This window comes from Nilaparvata lugens, chromosome 1 (genome assembly GCF_014356525.2).
Source record: "Nilaparvata lugens isolate BPH chromosome 1, ASM1435652v1, whole genome shotgun sequence".
NCBI classification, from domain to species: Eukaryota; Metazoa; Arthropoda; class Insecta; order Hemiptera; family Delphacidae; genus Nilaparvata; species Nilaparvata lugens.
In genome coordinates, this window is record NC_052504.1 from 94,207,015 (window position 1) to 94,227,390 (window position 20,376).

General features: G+C 30.4%; 1 protein-coding gene across 1 annotated transcript in view; it reads right to left on the bottom strand.

Annotated features, from left to right (window-relative positions):
- Positions 1–20,376, bottom strand: part of LOC111058783 (ABC transporter G family member 23) — a 97,042-nt gene that overhangs the window by 6,559 nt on the left and 70,107 nt on the right. Inside the window, 10 exon segments of the mRNA XM_039419461.1 lie at positions 2,447–2,535; positions 3,051–3,121; positions 3,662–3,777; positions 4,881–5,058; positions 6,434–6,641; positions 9,614–9,738; positions 11,368–11,550; positions 14,153–14,246; positions 15,331–15,438; positions 18,591–18,745. Coding sequence (XP_039275395.1) covers positions 2,447–2,535; positions 3,051–3,121; positions 3,662–3,777; positions 4,881–5,058; positions 6,434–6,641; positions 9,614–9,738; positions 11,368–11,550; positions 14,153–14,246; positions 15,331–15,438; positions 18,591–18,745 — 1,327 coding nt within the window.

The window sequence follows — 20,376 nt, forward strand, 5'->3', positions numbered from 1 at the left end:
CTGACGTTGTTATAAAATTGGTCAAAGTTTCCTGCAATAGAGATTTCAATTTGATTCATATTGAATGAAAATTATTGAATTCGTCGTCACAACCACAATTCAAATCTTTTGATACATACTTCAGTAAGATTCACTGATTTATGTATATATATAATCAGATTCGGTACTGATTTAGGATGGCAAGCACCCGCCTGGATTACAATCTCTGAGCTTTGCGATCTCAATCATATTAGTAAGAAAATAAGTATATTTTATTCTTCAGTAGAGAAAGTGAACAAAAGTACAAACATAAGGTGAACGTGATATTTTCGTGCTCAAAATTTAAGTAGTTCATTCTTTATTTTGGGAATTTAAAGTTTGATTCATGTTTTTACGAAAGTTTGATTCATGTTTTTACGAAAGTTTGATTCATGTTTTTACGAAAAATTGATTCATGTTTTTACAAAAGTTTGATTCATGTTTTTACGAAAGTTTGATTCATGTTTTTACGAAAGTTTGATTCATGTTTTTACGAAAGTTTGATTCATGTTTTTACAAAAGTTTGATTCATGTTTTTACGAAAGTTTGATTCATGTTTTTACGAAAGTTTGATTCATGTTTTTACAAAAGTTTGATTCATGTTTTTACAAAAGTTTGATTCATGTTTTTACGAAAGTTTTACTATCAATCTATCCAATTTTAAAATTGTTTGTTTTATTCTAATCTATATTCTCAGATTGTGATTTGGTGTAGAAATTGAAATGGACATAACCAATGTATAATATTTGAACAAATTGAAACTAAATTAGGAGATTGGAAAAGTTCTAGGCAATAGCTTGTTTTTTTTTCTTTCTCGATCATTGTATTGTTTGTGCTAACCAAATAAAAAAAAATAGCTCCTGTAAAATAAGAACAATAATATGTACCTACAATAATATCTATTCTATATATAATCTCTAAATTTACTGAGAAAGACACTCCCGAGAAAATTTCTATGTGGGAGATGCCATCAAAGAGCAATATCCTCAATAATTTTTGTTTTAAACAAAATACATAAGATGAGTAAAAATAAAGACTATGCTAGCAACAGAACTTAGGGTAGGGTTGAAATTAATTAAAAAGATAAAAAAATATAAAAATGAATTTGGATGCAAAAGTTCAAGAAAACTAAGAGCAATGTCAACTTAGTTAGAGTCGCAGTTATTGTTCGATTAGGATGAAATTTGGTATGCGAATTCTTTGAAACAAGGCGCAGAAACATATATGTAACGATTTTTGATAAGACCTTCGTTTTTTTTAGTAATTTAAAAAACCGCAGATCAACCTCCATCCAGAAAGTTGTCTAGATAACTTCTCTAGATAAGTTGTCTAGATAGAACACTATTGAAAATAATATACACTGGATATGAAATTATAGTGAGAAAAATGTAATATGATGGAAGTACTTGATGATATGTTTAATGATAGATGAATGCTACAATAATGAAGAGATGGATGATGAAATAATGGAGAGATGAGTGAATGCAAGTGTTTTGTTGTTTTTTATTTTTGCTGATGGTGTTGCCCACATGAGCTTTGTTTGTGGGTAAGGAGGATGATAATGAGAGATGAATGGACCTACAGTTAAAGGCGGAATATTTGAATAAATTGACTGTCTACAGATGGAAGTTACTGAGCTATTGCAATTATTAAAATGCTAATGAATTAATAATAATTATTAAACGAAAATCCAAATTAAACGATTAAATCAAATCCAAATTAAATTGATTGTGACTAATTCAAGTTTTCAATGAAAATTTCTTCCACAGTATTACCTTCTCTGCGGCAAAAAAGTTAACAAATTGTATTCAATTTACAAATTAACTACCAACATTATTTTTGGTGAGCTCATTTTCAATAGTATCAGGATGGTCCATGAGGATACCTGATTAAGGTTCAGTCTAAGTTTTGCTCAACTATACCGGTGCCAAAAAATCATGTAGATAGCCCTTATACATTTGAATTCAACATGAATTCTATGAATACTATATTAATCAAGTTTATACTGGTTACTGGTGAGATAATCTCTGACTTGCCAGTTACACCAATAAAATTCATTACACCTATTCGCAAATAAGAAGTGCTACTAAATATTAAAACTTAATCGAGTCATACTCTATCAGCTACATACAGTACTAAAATCAATAATTATTTTTGAAATCAATCATATAACACATATCTCATGCACATTATTATTGAACTCCACACTCAACTTCAGAGACAGAATGGAAAGCTAGAAAAATTTTCAAAAAGCTATTCGTATACATTTTCAAAAAATAGAAACACAAATAGGTTAGTGGTCGACAGTCAAACAATCCAATCCAATATTATAATTATGAATTTAATCAAAATAATAAAACCATATTCCACTTTGAATATTGTATTGACAGAAAAATACATTTATAAGATTGATTATTATTGAACATACCTGATACCAATCCTCTTTCTAGCATTCCTTCATTCCGTTCAATCAACATAGCACCTGATGTCAATGCCACAGCCAAGAAGAAGATAATTCTGAAAATATGAATGAGAATTTATAGGTGTCAAATGAAAATCTGATCATGGTGTTGGAATTGGAAAACACCAATTGTCGAGAATGGTCTGAAAAATCTGGTTGAGTTGTTTATAATAGTAAAATATCATTCATTAGAACTTTTAAATACCTTACATGAAAAATTATACTTTTGACAGTTTCATTACTGTAGGCTAAATAAATTCTGATCTTTCCAAATTCACAGAAATTCATGTGATTTACACATTTGATAGAATTTGTTAAAAAGGAATTGATGTTGTGGAGTTCCTCCATAATTCAAAAACACAGTTATATTTTTGTCACATCCACTTATTCACATATTTAATTCTTATAATAAATTAGAAAACACTAATTTAAACAAAAAAGGTTATAATTACCAGATTGATAAAGGAAACAATATCATGTCATAAAGAATGATGGCGTAAGATTTCTAGTGATTCAAATGAGAAGATTTAATAAACTAATTGTATGTTCTATGATAACTATAAGGACTCACGTTAACATTACTCCTGGTGCTGCAAAGTCTGTGAAGTTTGGAATTACTGGACCATAGACAGGATTTTCGAACTGAAATAGAATTAATCAATGATTGAAATGAAGTGTCCAATTTGTAATTAAATCGATTTTAGATTTATACTCAATTCAAATTGAAATAGGCAAATGAATGCAGATAGAAATTTGAAATCTAATGGATAAATTACAAACCTGCCAAAAGGTACTATATTTTATGTAGGTACCGTACATTTTGTATTAATATTTTAATAATGAATATTTTTGACAACTTAAGTTCATCAGGGAAATGTTCATGTGAAATTTGCTGTTAAACCCAATACACCAATATAAATAGATAGATGTTCTATACTATTGTACTGTTCATAATAATTACGAGATAAAATTTAGCTACAGTAATTTAATTTGAAAACTGGACAAATTCACAGAAGATACCAGTCACTGATCACTCCGTATTCATAAATATTTTTGAAATCAGTTCTGCAATTTATCCTAAAAAAATGTAGATTAGGCATTAGGCTACAAAAAATAAAATTACAAACTAGATAGAAAGTTTGAATCTATAGAAATGGATCAAGAACACCTCAAAATACTCACATTGACTGGTATGGTGATTGCTTTAGGGTTGACTTCACACAGTGTTGCCAGCTCCTCAGCGAATGTCTCAAACGCAATATTTATATCTCTTATCAGGAGATAGGCAATATGCTGATCTGTGAGAATAAAATTTTAATTTTAGAAAAATATACTAGGTACTAAATGCATGGTATAGTGTTGCTTTATCACCTACACTGCAGAATCATTTTTTATATGAAATCATTTGTAAAGACAAATTTATTTTTTTATAAAATAGGATTATAGTACCCTTTTTTAAAATTAATAATAGATTAAAAATACAAATTAGAATTATAGTACCCTTTTTTAAAATTAATAATAGATTAAAAATACAAATTAGAATTATATAGTACCCTTTTTTAAAATTAATAATAGATTAAAAATACAAATTATAAGTGTTCCGCACCATGCATCTTCAGGTTTAAAAAAATATGTATTAAAAAAAGATATATTTTTTAAAACCTGGAGATGGTGTGGAACACTGATACTAGTTGTTATAACTACCTACTCTATAATTAAACCTACTCTAGAACATGGTACGCCATAGTGAAGTAGGTCAATTTCCACACAGAAAACACTTAACAAGTAGAGGACACATTATATACTAGCATATATAATGTCGGTCAGACAAACTTATGTTCTCCTGACCAAAAACTACACAACATCTTGAAAAAATTGAAAAAATATATTGTATATGTAGACATTTCAGTCTTATGAGCTATATATGTGTTGTGTAGTCTATCTGCCATACGCTAAATAAATATAAGAAATTTTTATTGTAACTAACTATTGTATGTAATTGTAATTTTTATCTAATATTTTCTGTAATTGATGTAGTAGTTTAAGTTTTTTTTTTGGAAATAAGCATTTATTCATTTCATCTAATTTGTATTGAAAAAATAGTTTCAGTGTTCCACACAACATCTTAAGGATTTAAAAAATATTTATTGAAAAGAAAAGATTTCTTTTTAAACCTGAAGATGGTGTGGAACATTGGAACTAGTTGTCATAAATTTGTATTTTTAATCTATTATTTTATCAATTTCAAAAAAGGTACTATAATTCTATTTTATAAATAAAAATAAGTAGTCCTCAATTCATACATTCTAAGTGAGATTTATATTCAACTGGCAGCATTTCCTATAAATGAATAACTTGACCGTTCAAATTGATTGCACTGGAAAATATAAAAACAACTCACTTGACATGTCGAGCCGGATATTGACTTCGCTATCCAAGATGTCGGAGTCATTGGCACTTCTTCCAAATTCAATCCTATTCTGCAATGCTGTAGAGAATGCAGATGAGAATTCCATCATGCCCCACACGGTGCCTTTCTGAACCGCCATTTCCGCTTCTCTACTGCTATCATAGAAATCCTGAAATAGAATCAAACAAAATCATGAAAATCTAACGATAATTCAAGTTTTGAAAGTTTACGATGAAGATATTATAACATTATTAATATGACTATAATAGACTGTACAAAATTATGTAAAATATAAATTATGGTTTTACTAATGAATTAGCTTAACTAATGAGTTAACTGTCTTAAAATTATATGCGATATGAGATGAGAAATGACATTTATTGATTTCCTCTTTTATACATTGTCCTTTCATTGAAAAATGAATTCAATCGAGTGTAGTCTATGATAAAGGGAAGTATTGGCTTATACACGTACGGGATAGGAAATTCACGAATGACGCATCATCACGTCTGAACTATTCAACTGATTGACTTGAAATTTTGCATATAGATTCTTGATTCACCGAGAAGGTTATATTTTGAAATCTTCAAGCTTCCAGTAGCCTATCTACGTCAAGTTTTCAGTTTGTCAAGTTTTTAATTCAAACCTACTTGCGGAGCACGGGTTACCTGCTAGTATGTAATACAAGAAAGAACTGCCTAGCATTATGACTCTAATATTTATGCTACTGTAATCCACTTTAAGTTTATGTTATCAAAGTTGATGATTTTGTCAAAATTCAATCATATCATACCAACTTTGAATAAATGTCAGAGTCGAGCTTCTTTGCTTGTATATAGTGAGGTCCACGTTATAATGACAGTATTTGATCAACTTTTGTTCTGCTATCATTGTCTATCATTCGACAAAGTCGGTGGTACTATCCTTTTCTAGGTCCAACAGGATGCCAATTATGTTTTTGACAGTGTAGAAGTATAATTAATTAATGAAGAGAATCGGCATCGCTATTCTTCTATCTTTATCCACTGCCATTATAACGTGGACCTCACTATAGATACATGAGATCTCACGAATTGAAAGTTATGGAAAACATAGAATTATGGTGCAGCTCATCTTTTGTTTTCAGGATCTTTCTTGTCTTGAACTTGAATTAGAATCGTTTTACAGTAGCCTATTATGTTGATTTTTTTCATTCATTAAAGAATAAATATGGAAGGTTTTTGGTGGAAAGTTTTGAACAGTTATGGTGTACTCATCTATTTATCAATATTGGCAATTCAATATCATATTAACCCATTTTGTGAGTACCGTACCATATTTATTGATGTATTTGGTGAAAATAGTATTGAAATAAAAGTATTTAGAAAGAAATCTGGAAGTGTACTAGTTGATTTATTAGGAAAAGTATTGAGACGCCATAAAAATACATGAGGAATATTGGAAAATAATATTATGTAATGTGAAATCTTGTAATCGAAAACTGAACAATTTTTATTAACAAGTTAAGATGTAATAATTTTAATTGTGAAATTGGAAATATTTACCACTATATGCGTCCGTTTCCGAAGGTGATTGACATATCTACAACTGAAATTCTCATAGACACATCCGTCCATGACAGGGCAGTTTCCAAGGCTCGTGTTGACTTCAAGGTTTACGGCAGCTAGCTTCAGGCCCACAGGGTCCTTGCCAATCGACAAACAGAATAGGACAATCTGTGCCACCGGGAGTCCTATTATGAACAACATTATCCTGGAAAATATACAAGACTTTAATAGCATTACAAATTATTATTAAACACATTAGAAAATATTATGAACAGCATCAAGCTTTCTTGAGAAATATGAAAAAAGATCGAGTTGAAATTGGGGGTTGTCAAATTGTCAAACTTCCCAATCAACAAACAGAATAGGACAATCTTCGCCACCGGGAGTCCTATTATGAACAACATTATCCTCAAAAATATACAAAACTTCAATAGCATTACAAATTATTATGAAAACCATTAGAAATTATTATGAACAGCATCAAGCTTTCTTGAGAAATATGAAAAAAGAGTTGAAATTGGGGTTGTCAGCCTTCCCAATCGACAAACAGAATAGGACAATCTTTGCCACCGGGAGTCCTATTATGAACAACATTATCCTGAAAAGTATACAAGACTTCAATAGCATTACAAATTATTATGAAAACCATTAGAAATTATTATGAACAGCAATAAGCTTTCTTGATAAATATGAAAAAAGAGTTGAAATTGGGGTTGTCAGCCTTCCCAATCGACAAACAGAATAGGACAATCTTTGCCACCGGGAGTCCTATTATGAACAACATTATCCTGAAAAGTATACAAGACTTCAATAGCATTACAAATTATTATGAAAACCATTAGAAATTATTATGAACAGCATCAAGCTTTCTTGAGAAATATGAAAAAAGAGTTGAAATTGGGGTTGTCAGCCTTCCCAATCGACAAACAGAATAGGACAATCTTTGCCACCGGGAGTCCTATTATGAACAACATTATCCTGAAAAGTATACAAGACTTCAATAGCATTACAAATTATTATGAAAACCATTAGAAATTATTATGAACAGCAATAAGCTTTCTTGATAAATATGAAAAAAGAGTTGAAATTAGGGGTTGTCAGCCTTCGAGCATGGAGAGAATCTGTAGATATTGACTTTGGATTGATTATATAATTACTCTATAAAATGCTATTTATTCATCATTCACAATCAACTTAAGACTGTGCAAAGGCTAAAAATAAACTTTTTACTGGTGATATTTTTCAAAGTTTTTCGATTCGTATATCATCAAGCTATCAAAATGAAAAAGTTTTCTTAGGAAAACATTTTTTTTTCGATCATTACTTTTTGAGATATGAGCGTCTGAAGTTTAAATTTTTGGGACAGAACATTTCAAATTCGGTAAGAGATAAATCCATGAGATTTATAGGATAGATTCTTAATGGTATTGTTGATATATTAAAACAAAAATTGTCTGAAAATATCAATTTTCAAGATAGTTATTCAATTTACTAAAAATAACTTTTAGTTGAGTTATTTTTGGTAAATTGAATAACTTTTTCAAAAATTGATATTTTAAGAAAATTTTTGTTCTACTAGATCAAAAATACCATGAAGAATCCATCTCCTAAATCTCATGGATTTATATCTTACCGAATTTGAAATGTACTGTCCCAAAAATTCAAACTCCAGGCGCTCATATCTCAAAAAGTAATGATAGAAAAAATGTTTTCCTGAGAAAACTTCTTCATTTTGATAGCTTGATGATATAAAAATCGAACAACTTTGAAAAATATCACGAGTAGAAAGTTTATTTTTAGCCTTTGCACAGCCTAAGGACAAAGAAACAGACTACAGTCAACACTTCTTTTCATCCCAATTTCATAAAATAAATTGAGACAATAATATACATTTTATTGAGGAAATCTGATAGATTTGTAGTATTATTCAAATATTGTTAAAAACACTCATAGGACTCAAATATGCGTCCTAATAAGGTCCTATCACACAGTTTCAGCTCTGGATTATCTTTTAATATGAAGCTCAACAATAATAATTTAGTAGGAACGAATTCAGGCTATAAGTTATCTGTTACTGCAGCTTTTAAAGGTCTACTGCACTTTGACTTGACTGTCACTTATCATCAAAAATCATGTTCTTGGTCTCGGGGGACCTAGAAACGTATAGAAAACTTGAAATCAGGGTACCTACCTTAATTTTTTTTGGAAAGCAATACTTTCCTTACCTATGGTAATAGGGCAAGGAAAGTAAAAAAGAATTGAGCTAGTCCTCTATATTTAATAAAACATAAATTATTGGCAATTCAATCGCAGATTAAATCATTTTATAAGGACCATATAATTTATTGATGATTCAATTTGGTGAAAACAGTATTGAGATAAAAGTATTAATAGAAAAATCTTCAAGGGTACTAGTTGATTTATCAGAAAAAGTATTGAGACGCCATGAAAAATTCATAAGGAATATTGGAAAATAAAATGCAGAGATAAGTGATCTGTTCATATTTTTTAAAACAAAATCATGTCATTGATTATTGAAGAACATTCAACTGGTGATTACCAACAGGATAAATAAATGACATATTCAGTGATTACAAGCAATATTTAATTGATATAATTAATTTAATATATTATCATAGAGAAACAATAGCGTAAGTAGATATCCCATGGTATAGGGAATTTATGTTTTAACTTTTACTGTTATCTCAAGCCGATTACTGTCGATTATTGTCAATTTTTACTGTTTTGTTGGGGTGATAGTGTATGAACGGCACAATTTGAGAGACTACCAGCGTCACACAGCTGCTTAGGAAAGAACTATGTGAACTATCAGCTTGGGATAACAGTAAAAGCTGCGACATAAACGCCCTATACCATGGGATATCTATGCTATCGTTTCTCTATGATATTATTATCCTTAAAAAAATTATGTAATGGAACATCTAAAAATCGCAAGCTTAACAGTGTTATGTTGATTAACAAGTTAAGATTAAATAATTGTAATTGTGATAAAATAATCAATTGCATATTTTACTTTGATAATATTTGATGTCTTAGGCCTACTCACGCTAAGAAATTTATGTTTGCTAAATTGCTTGCTATATTTACTGAATGTCGTGTTTGTAAAGAAATGATTACTAAATTGTAATTTATGTTCACATTTTATGTTTTACTTACGGAACATTTCTCAACATCCAAAGTGAGTTTTTCCAGACGAGTGCCTTCATGTGATGAGGTGTGATGACTGAGAAGAACTCGCTCCATGTCCAAGGCACTTCTTCATCGGGCGGCAGGGGATCTACCTAGAAACAACTTCTTTAGAAATATTCAAGAAATTCTGCTTACTACCTATTTTTCCCATATTTTACCTAATCATAGTAGCCTGTTTCCCCCAGTTCCACCTAATTTTAGTAGCCTATTATTCCATCAAACATAAATTTAAACATGCAAATATCATTGAAACAACTATCAATTAAAGCTATTAAATTGAATCAATCACAATTCATTAGAAAATTCCAAACTTTGAAAAAACTATAAAATTTTGAGACCGAGAAGACAAACACACTAAGATACCTACATATACAACAGTCCAAATTAAAATATATAGTACTTACATATACTAGATACTTACATATTGTAAGAGAGTAACATATATAAGAGAAAATACAGATATTTAATGGAATTTTTATAGATGAATTGACAGAGATTCACAAAATGTATTAGTAACCTTTACAGACAGATTTTTTCTGGCAATTTTATATTTTTTTTGTACGAAAACTTCATGAGTTGGGAAAATATATAGAAGGATGTAATTAAAAAGTTTTGAAACATCTCATGAGAGTGTTATTTGAATAAAGTGAAGAATTCTTGGAAATAGACTTCTAGTAACAATACTTTTTTAATCATTCAGATGATATTATTTGAAGATGATAATAATTATATCATTTGACATTACAGTTTATTAGATCGCAATTTTAAATACAAATTCTTGTGTAAATCTTAGGCTAAGTGATTATCTGCAGTATCTATGTATAAAAGCGAAATCTGATTGACTGAGTCACTCACTCACTCACTCGCAGAACTAAACATCTACCGGACCAAAAAAGTTCAAATTTGGTACGGTAGGTATGTTCAGTTGGCTCTTTAGAGGCGCACTAAGAACGGATTTGGGAAAATTTCCAAAGATACGCCCAAAATCTGCGTTTTCTCAGCTTTATCGATAACAAATGAACAGAAAATGTTCAAATTTAGTACAGAAGCTCAGCTAGGATGTAATAATGTTGTATTAGAAGGAATTTGCAATAACGCCAAAGATACGCCCAAAAACTCCGAGCCCGCTGATCTCATTTTTGGACGACCCAGTCGGGGGTCCAGGGGGTGGAGCCCCCTGTCCAGACGGATATGACGAGCGAAGCGAGCCTGACGGCTAATATTGAATATATATTTATTCATTGAGAGCTATAATACTTCAAGAAAAGTAAATAAGTGATCTAATTAATGTTTTTACAAAGAAATATTCTGAGAAAAATATTTCTATCAACCGTAATAAAAAGTATAGATTTGATACTAACATTCAGATTTCATTTACATATTGCTTGTTATAACCTATAACATATATAAAGTCAAAGCGTCAGACGCTAATATACTTTGATTTGACTTTAATATTGACAAGAAGGTATAGAATATTGCTAATGAATTCATGTAAATGTTATAAATCATCAGGTCAAATAAACAGTTTATTCGACCTGATGATTTATAGCATTTACATGAATTCATTAGCAATATTCTATAGCCTCTTGTTAATATTAACAGCTTATTCGACCTGATTATTTATAACATTTACATGAATTCATTAGCAATTTCCATAGCTTCTTGTCAATAATAAAGTCAAATCAAAGTATATTATATGATGATATAATAAATGTTTTTACAGGCATAGTTGCAGCTGCAGCCTGCGTTACTTCCAGTAAGATGCTGCTCCTTCTCCTCTTGAATCTGTTCTGCAAGAGACTGAGTTTCAGGAAAACATCCTCCAAGCTGTCACAGTTGTGCTTTTGTAGAAGAAATGCGGGTGACTCCTCAGCTAGAAATCGTCCTCCTCTCATTAGTCCAATCTGTTGACAAGAAATTCAAGTTTGGTATTCCGCAATTTTTTCTCACAAATTTTACAATATTCAAATGCTATATTTCTAAACATACCTGCATTTTGCCAATGTGTGGACAAACGCTTGTTATTTTATTTGAACTGTCTATGTTTTGTAATCATGAAATAGATAGATAAATTCCTCAATGACATTTTGATAGCATATATTATTAAAATAGTACTACAAGCATGTATCTAAATCTAAACTGTGTGACTTTGATAAAAAATCAATATAGTAAAAATAATAAGAATAGTAGATGTATTAAATCTAAAAAGTGTTTGAGAAACTTTGATGAAAAATCAATATAGTTTAAAAACGATAAAAATAGTACCACAAGCATGACTGTATGAAATCTGAACTGTGTTTGAGAAACTTTGATAAAAAATCAATATAGTAAAAATAATAAGAATAGTAGATGTATCAAATCTCAAAAGTGTTTGAGAAACTTTGATAAAAAATCCATATAGTTTAAAAACAATAAAAATAGTACTACAAGCATGTATGAAATCTAAACTGTGTTTGAGAAACTTTGATAAAAAATCAATATAGTAAAAGTAATAAGAATAGTAGATGTATTAAATCTAAAAAGTGTTTGAGAAACTTTGATGAAAAATCAATATAGTTAAAAAACGATAAAAATAGTACCACAAGCATGTATGAAATCTAAACTGTGTTTGAGAAACTTTCATGAAAAATCAATATAGTTTAAAAAAAACTATTTAATATCAAATTTATTGAGGCATTGAAACCCAGTATCTGGAACACAGTTTCCTGAAATACAGGGTGACACAGAATAACGGGAACTTTTAAAAATGCCCTAAAACATTAGTGGGAAGGGCAAAAATAATTTTATTCAAACTAATGTAAATTTCAATACTTGCCATTCGAGAATTATTTATTTATTTCATGACAATTACAAATCATAATTATAATAAATATAATATGATTGGGAGAAGACATCAGGCATAGCCCAAAACTGTCTTCTCCCAAATCTTTCAAACAAAAGTTTCAAAAAAGAATAAGGTAACGTTTTCACTTTCACTTCAAAAAGTCCAATTTCCACTTCAAAACTAATGACTAAACTAAAAATTTTGAATCTCGATATTTAAATTTCGATATTTTATTATCAATAATATCTATAACGTTTTGACAATTACTTCTTCGAGATGGCTTCCTCCTGATGGCTACACTCTTGAAATCTGTGTTGAGATTCCTGAACGATTGCTGCAACATTTCAGCTGGGATATTGCTAATTAAATTTTGAATTGTCTGTTATGATACATCCACAGTTATTGCTGAAGTTGTGAAAACGTTCTATTTGAGATAGCTCCACAGATAGAAAATCGCAGGTGGACAGATCATGGGTTCAGGAAACGCAGATGTTGCAGCGATAAATGAGGAATCGTCAAAACAGATTTCAAGAGTGTATTCGTGCAGGAGGAAGCCATCTTGAAGAAGTAATTGTCAAAAAGTGATAGATGCTATTAATAATTCTAAAATGGCAAGTCTTGAACTTTACATTAGTTTGAATAAAATCATTTTTGCCCTTCCCATTAATGTTTTATGGCCCTTTTAAAAGTTCCCGCTATTCTGTGTCATTCTGTATCTCAGGAAACTGATTTCCAGATTCTGGATTTTAATGCCTCGATAAATTTGATATTTAATAATTATTTTTGAACTATATTTCATTCATTTATTCATATGCAAATACAATTCAGGTAAAAACAACAGGCATTTGCCCAAAACTGCTTCAAACCTTAATTTGGAATACACAGTCTAAATGTTATATTACTTACGGTACGTAACTTGAATGATAACTTAATTCGCACACAATTTTGAGTTCACAAAAATGTATCTACTACAATTTTGTTCATGAAAGTTTGAATGTACTTTATATTGTCAAAATTTCCAGTAAATGATAGAAACTACTACGGAATTGGAAATACAGTAGCGCAGAGAATTCAAAGTACCTAATTGTTTTGTAAAATATACACTATGACCAGAGATGTTGAGGAATTCATCCATATTGAGGTAAAACGAGAGAAATATTGCCAGTTCCACATTATTTATTTGAGCCAAACTAAAGTTTCAATGCACTCAAGTCTACAAAAATACCACTAATGATGATGCCCTTAGTGCATTGAAATGCTCAAATAAATTATGTGGGACTGGCAATATTTCTTTAATTTCACCTCATTATGTTCATTTGAGAAATCACACTAACAGTACGTTATCATGTACTGAGAATTGTTTTGATCTACCACCACTCACCTTCCTCTTCAAAAATAGACACAGGACGGGAGTCTCATTTTTTTGTCTATAGAACAACCTGTCTTGTTTGTAATAATTATTGTATGTTTCAATTTAATAATTGTTTTGCTATTTGAGAAATCATACTAGAAGTACGGTATCATGTACTGTGATGAATAATTTTGATCTACCACTACTCCCCTTCCTCTTCAAAAATAGACACAGGACGGGAGTCCCATTTTTTTGTCTATAGAACAACCTGTCTTGTTTGTAATAATTATTGTATGTTAAGCAAAGTGATAGACTATAAGTGATTTCTTACCATTCCAGCCTGCCGTGTTTCATCGATGTAATGAGTGGTTATAATAATCGTTGTGCCATTCTCGGTTGTCAGGCTAACCAAGTGGTCCCAAATACTGGAAAAAGATGATTTTCAGTTAGAAAAATATTCATGTACTCTGAGTAAAATATGATTTTTCATTATACACTTGCAGGTAACCCGTGCTCTGCAAGGATCTCATCAAAAACTTGACAAACTGTAAATATGATCTACTGGAATCTTGAAGAATCAAAAATAGGCCGGCCTATAAACATCCTTGGTAAATTAAGAATCTAATGAAAAATTCCAAGTTGATCAGTCCAGAAGTTTAGATTGAACACAATTTCCAAGTTGATCAGTCCAGAAGTTTAGATTGAACACAATTTCCAAGTTGATCAGTCCAGAAGTTTAGATTGAACACAATTTCCAGATACAATTCACGATTGATCTTTGCTGATTACAAAAAAACACACAGAACAAATTTTACAGAGGGATAAATTGAAAAGTGGAATTATTGACAACAGAATGAGTGTTTTCCAATTATTATGGAAGTGTTTCATAATATCAATTTATTCTCTTTTTGTGTAGTTGAGAAGTTGATATTGTGGTAATTATTCATATTGAATAAAAATACTGTTTATCAGAGATTGACAATGGTGTAACAACCGAAACCGGTCTTTCTAGCTGTGAATAAATCTGTGGTTTTTTGACAATTCTCAGTATTTTTATTCAATATCAATTCACTCAACAAATGTATTCAACAAATTCAATGTACAGTATTTAACAAATTCAAAATTCAAATAAACTGTATATCGTATAAATAAATTTATATAAAAATACAAAATAATAAAATATGATTGAAAAGGTTCACTGTACGTACAGTATTCATTATGTAAACTGAATTTCTGATTTAATTTTTCCAGTTTTTCATGTTTTATTTAGTACCGTATTTTATATTTATTTCTTGTTAATGGGATCCAAGTATCAATAAATCTGTGGCCTTTTGACAATTTCTTAGTCTTTTTCATTTGAAATCTGTAACTGTATCTCTAACAAATAAATGAATACAGTGTCAGCCTTTTAACAGTAATGATCCTCCCAATTCTTGTTATATTTGTAAACAATTCTCCATAAAATAATTTTTGTTAAAATTTTTTTTCCAAAAATGCATAACAACTCACTTCTGACGGAGTACTGGGTCGACTCCAGCTGTTGGCTCGTCAAGAATCAAAAGCTCAGGATCATGGATTAGAGCCGCCGCAAATGATACTCTTCTTTGTTGACCGCCACTGAAATGTTCGAAATTTACACAAAAATGTATAATTTTATTCAATTTATCATTCATTCGAATGAAGTGTTGAATTAAACATTATTCGTTGTTGGGATGGTTATCATCTTGTTTTCACTACTATTATTACTATCGTATTTAATAAAACTTTTAAGTGAAAAACCACCCACATTCTTTGATGTGGTGACGTCCGTTTCGTGCTGGTATTGCACATTTTCAAGCCAAACAGAGTCTCTATTATTACATTATTGTTTATAGAATGTAATGATAGAAAGTAAAGTAAATTCGTAGGTATGTCTTTTGTTGGTGGGGAGTCCCTTGCGGGAAGGTCCCACCGCCTGAATATATAATTTGAGCCGTCAATGGGCTTTACGACTGTCATACTTCAGCCGCGACCGACAGTTTAACGTGCCCAACCGATAGCACGGGAGTGATCTGGTTGAAAAACTTAAATGATAGAATAATGTAATAATAGAGACTCTGTTTGGCTTGAAAATGTGCAATACCAGCACGAAACGGACGTCGCCACATCAAAGAATGTGGGTGGTATTTCACTTAAAAGTTTTATTAAATACGATAGTCATAAACATTATTCTTATTCAAATTCTGTAAATCCAGTAATTTGTTCTGACTCAACTAAATCAAATCAAATCAAATCTTTATTTTGTCCCAAAAACATAATTACAATGACAAAAATGGTTATAAATGAAAAAAGTAAAATACAATATAAAATGAAAAAGAAAAATACCATTAATAGGATTATACATAACTATATTAAAAACGGGAAGTCCCTGTAAGGTTCGAGGAACCTGAGCGCAGAGGCCGAGTGTTCAATGCTTAATAGTACATGAAAATAATAATGGGATATTATTAACTACCATTATTATACTCATTAGGATGCCTGTAAGTTTATTCAATAGCTTGAAATCTTGTAATTCAAATTCAAAATAATGTACCTGTCCAAAAGTACCTCTACCAATCCAAAGTAGTATTATAATGTGATGTAAATGTACCTGTAAATTTGGTAATATGCTTTGAAGTATTGTTTGAACTATAATTGTTATATGGCTTTCTTATTCAATTATTTTTGTTAAATTGTAATATTATTCTATTGATGTCTCAATTCAATTTTTTTCATCTTATTAATTTTTAGTTATGCAGTAGTATTCTATTATTCTTGATTGTTTGATAATCAAAAAATAGTGGAGACATTAATAAGAGACATAAAGATTGGAATCGTGCTCTCTCATGAACTGACATTCCAATTTAATATTTGATTTCTATTGGATGTTAATATTTGAATTATAAAATACCTGTCCAAAAGTACCTGTACCAATCCAAAGTAGTATTATAATGTGATGTAGATGTACCTGGGAATTTGGTAATATGCTTTGAAGTATTGTTCTAACTATAATTGTTATATGGTTTTCTTATTCAAGTATTTTTGTTAATTTGTAATTATTGATGTCTTAATTCAATTTTTTATCTTATTAATTTTCAGTTATGCAGTAGTATTCTATTATTCTTGATTGTTTGATAATCCACGTGTAGTGTTGTACAGGTGTGCCCATCCCCCCCATGGTTCTCCATATCGCAAAATCCCCCCAAAATTTGGCATCCATTTAGGTTCTCAAAAACTACAAATAGAAAGAAAAATAAAAATCTCAGCACCCTTTTTGAATTATTTAATCACAACATGTTTCGGACATTGATGCCATTTTCAAGTGGCATCAATGTCCGAAACTTGTGACTAAATAATTCCAAAAGGGTGCTGAGATTTTTATTTTTCTTTCTATTTCTAGTTTTTGAGAACCTAAATGGATGCCAAATTTTGGGGGGATTTTGCGATATGAACCATGGGGGGGATGGGCACCCCTGCACAACACTACATGTGGATTATCAAACAATCAAGAACAGGTATTTTATAATTCAAATATTAACATCCAATACAAATCAAATACTAAATTGGAATGTCAGTTTTCTTTCTATTTCTATTAAAAGTAGCCCTATACAGAAAAGAGATTCTTAAAAACTGTATATTGAAAAAGTCATCTCCCATTTTCCATAGTTTTTTTTAAACATCCCCCCAAAATTTAGCCTCATGTCGCAACTTACGACATCAAAACATGCTGTGGGCAGTGGGCACCCCTGAGTGGAGACATTAATAAGAGACAAGAAGAGTGAAATCGTGCTCTGTCTTGAACTGACATTATTTTAATTTGGTATTTAATTTCTATTGGATGTTAATGTTTGAACCATAAAATAGGTAATTATATTGTGCATGTATCTCTATTTAACTGTAACACTGTATTTCGCCTGAGTCATTGTCAATATTGTAGAACCGTTCTTCAATTAAATAAAAACACACGTATGTTGTCAAATTCTACACAGTTTTAAATGTGACCGGTGTGGTCACGAAACCATGGTTGTGTACCGAATAAATCAGTGAAGAAATTGGCAACATATTTGTGTTTTTATTCAACACTGTATTTGTATGGTTAGTCTGTGAAAAAATAAATAAATTATTTATTTATTCAAATTCTGTTTCTTATTCAAATGGAAAGCTAACTTTTCTCTATAGTTAAACCCTTCAATAAACCCTCAATGAAGAAGGAGTAGGGTAGGCTACCCGCACAACTTATATATATATTTTTCAATATTAGGTCAGTAAAAAGCTATAGTGAGGTCCACGTTATAATGGCAATCTTTGATTAACATTGGTGTTGCTATCCTTGTCTATCAATCGACGAAGCAGATAGCGCTATCCCTTACCACCTCCGCAACGTTGCCAGATTGTTTTTCAACAATGTAGAAATATCTTTAATTAACAAAATATTCAATCTCGATTATGGAGATTCGAATCATTACGAAATATATTTTCTTGGCGGATAATTTTTGACTAGAATGAACAGTGGATATACCATAGATCCTCTAGAGAAGTCAGTGGCAAGGCAGAGAATCGACAACTTAGTTTTTCTATATTTCTCCACTGCCATTATAACGTGGACCTCACTATAAGTGCAAATACTCTCATTATTATTGAACTGCAATATTGTTTGAAAATTTTTAATTGTAATGGAAAATAGTGAATGAATAGAGAATTGGAAATTAATAATTGAATAGAAAATTGTATTAATTTGAAATTGAACTCACCTCAACGCCTTGACCAATCTATTTGCACTGGGCAGCTTCAGAAATGAAACGAGAAAGTCGATTTTCTCGACTACTTGCTTTGTGGTCATCCCGGCCACCCATCCAAAGTAGATCATTGTCTCTCTTATGGTGAACTCGCCATATAGAGCTATTTCCTAAAAATAATAAAAAATTGATTGAAACTTGAAAACTTTATTAGAAAAAAAAGTAAATGATTGAGCTCTTTCTCTCATTCAAATACTAATGACTATATAATAATTATAGCCTAATGAAGAAATATTATTATTTTAAATTATAAAATCAAAATTAATAATTTTTGTGCTTCTCTATAATGATTCTATATTACTGTAAAACGATATGAAAATATAATAAAGTGATGCAGTCGATACGGTACCAAATGTAGCCTATTATTATGTGTATATAAAGTAGAAAGTAGACCTATACGATATGCCTACTCTTTTATTATTACAGTATTAAGTTTCCAATAGAATAAACGATTTAAATATTGATAATCGAGTTTCATAATAATAAGATTGTCAAGTAAGATAATAAATTCATAATATCCTAGACATGCAATAAATGCTGAAAGTAAGCTCCAATTCTATCAAAAAATTATAATTCACTCTAAAATAAAGTTGTCATGGATAAAAAAAACTTATGGTAGACCTAATCGCAAAGGAAAACTGACTTTAATTCTCAGGATTGATAGAATTTTTTTAGTATACATAATAGAAATCAATACAAAATCATATCACTATTAAATGTTTTAAAACTTTAAAGTGAAAAAGCACTCACATTATTTGATGTGGTGACGTCCGTTCAAAGGAGTTCCTGTTTGGCTTGAAAATGTGCGATACCAGCACGAAACGGACGTCACCACATCAAATAATGTGAGTGCTTTTTCACTTTAAAGTTTTATAAAATTTAATAGTGATAATAATAGTGGAAACAAGATGGATAACCAACAACAAACAAAATCATACTCTGATACAAAAGCAAATTTACAATAATTCAGTATAGTTTATAATATATTACTTTCTCAACTCTGATTTCCGCTCTCTCCAATTCTATTATTCTTCAATGAAAAACATTTTATGGAGAAGAAAATAAATAAGTTGAATTACAGGAACATTTCTATTCTAGGCTACATATTTTATAATTTATTTTTTCCAACTCCAGTAGTGTACCCTGAACTCGTCTCTCTTATTTTCTTCCAATAAAACTCTATTGATGCTTCCTTCTGAAACGATTACCATCAAAAAAACTCAAAACTGGTGAAACACAAGTTTTAGAACAACATTTTGACTCGAAATGGCTCATTCTCTGCCAAAACACGTCCCATTTGAATAACCGTTCCTGCGACGTAAACGATATTTGAATATGAATTGATGTATAAAAAAGCAAAAGCCGCCCAGTTTCCAGTTAATGAAATGTAACGTAGCGTAAATCACGTAACCGAAGAAGAATGATGTTTAATGGAATATGAGCACGACCTTGACATAGTTGAATAACGGTTGAGACGGTTGAGACGGTTAACGGTTGAGACGGTCCACTTAGATCGCATGCTGTTTATTTCAACTATTTATTATTACCATAACACTTTCAATTTCATTACTGGACTGAGTATAGCAAGTTCCACCTTAAACAGCCAGCATTAAATAATATCCAAACTGTTGAATGAAAAACAACACAATTACCACAATATCAACTCCTCAACTACACAAAAAGGGAAAAAAATATCTAAACTGGCTATTCTAGAGAATAGTCACTCCAAAATGTCGTAATA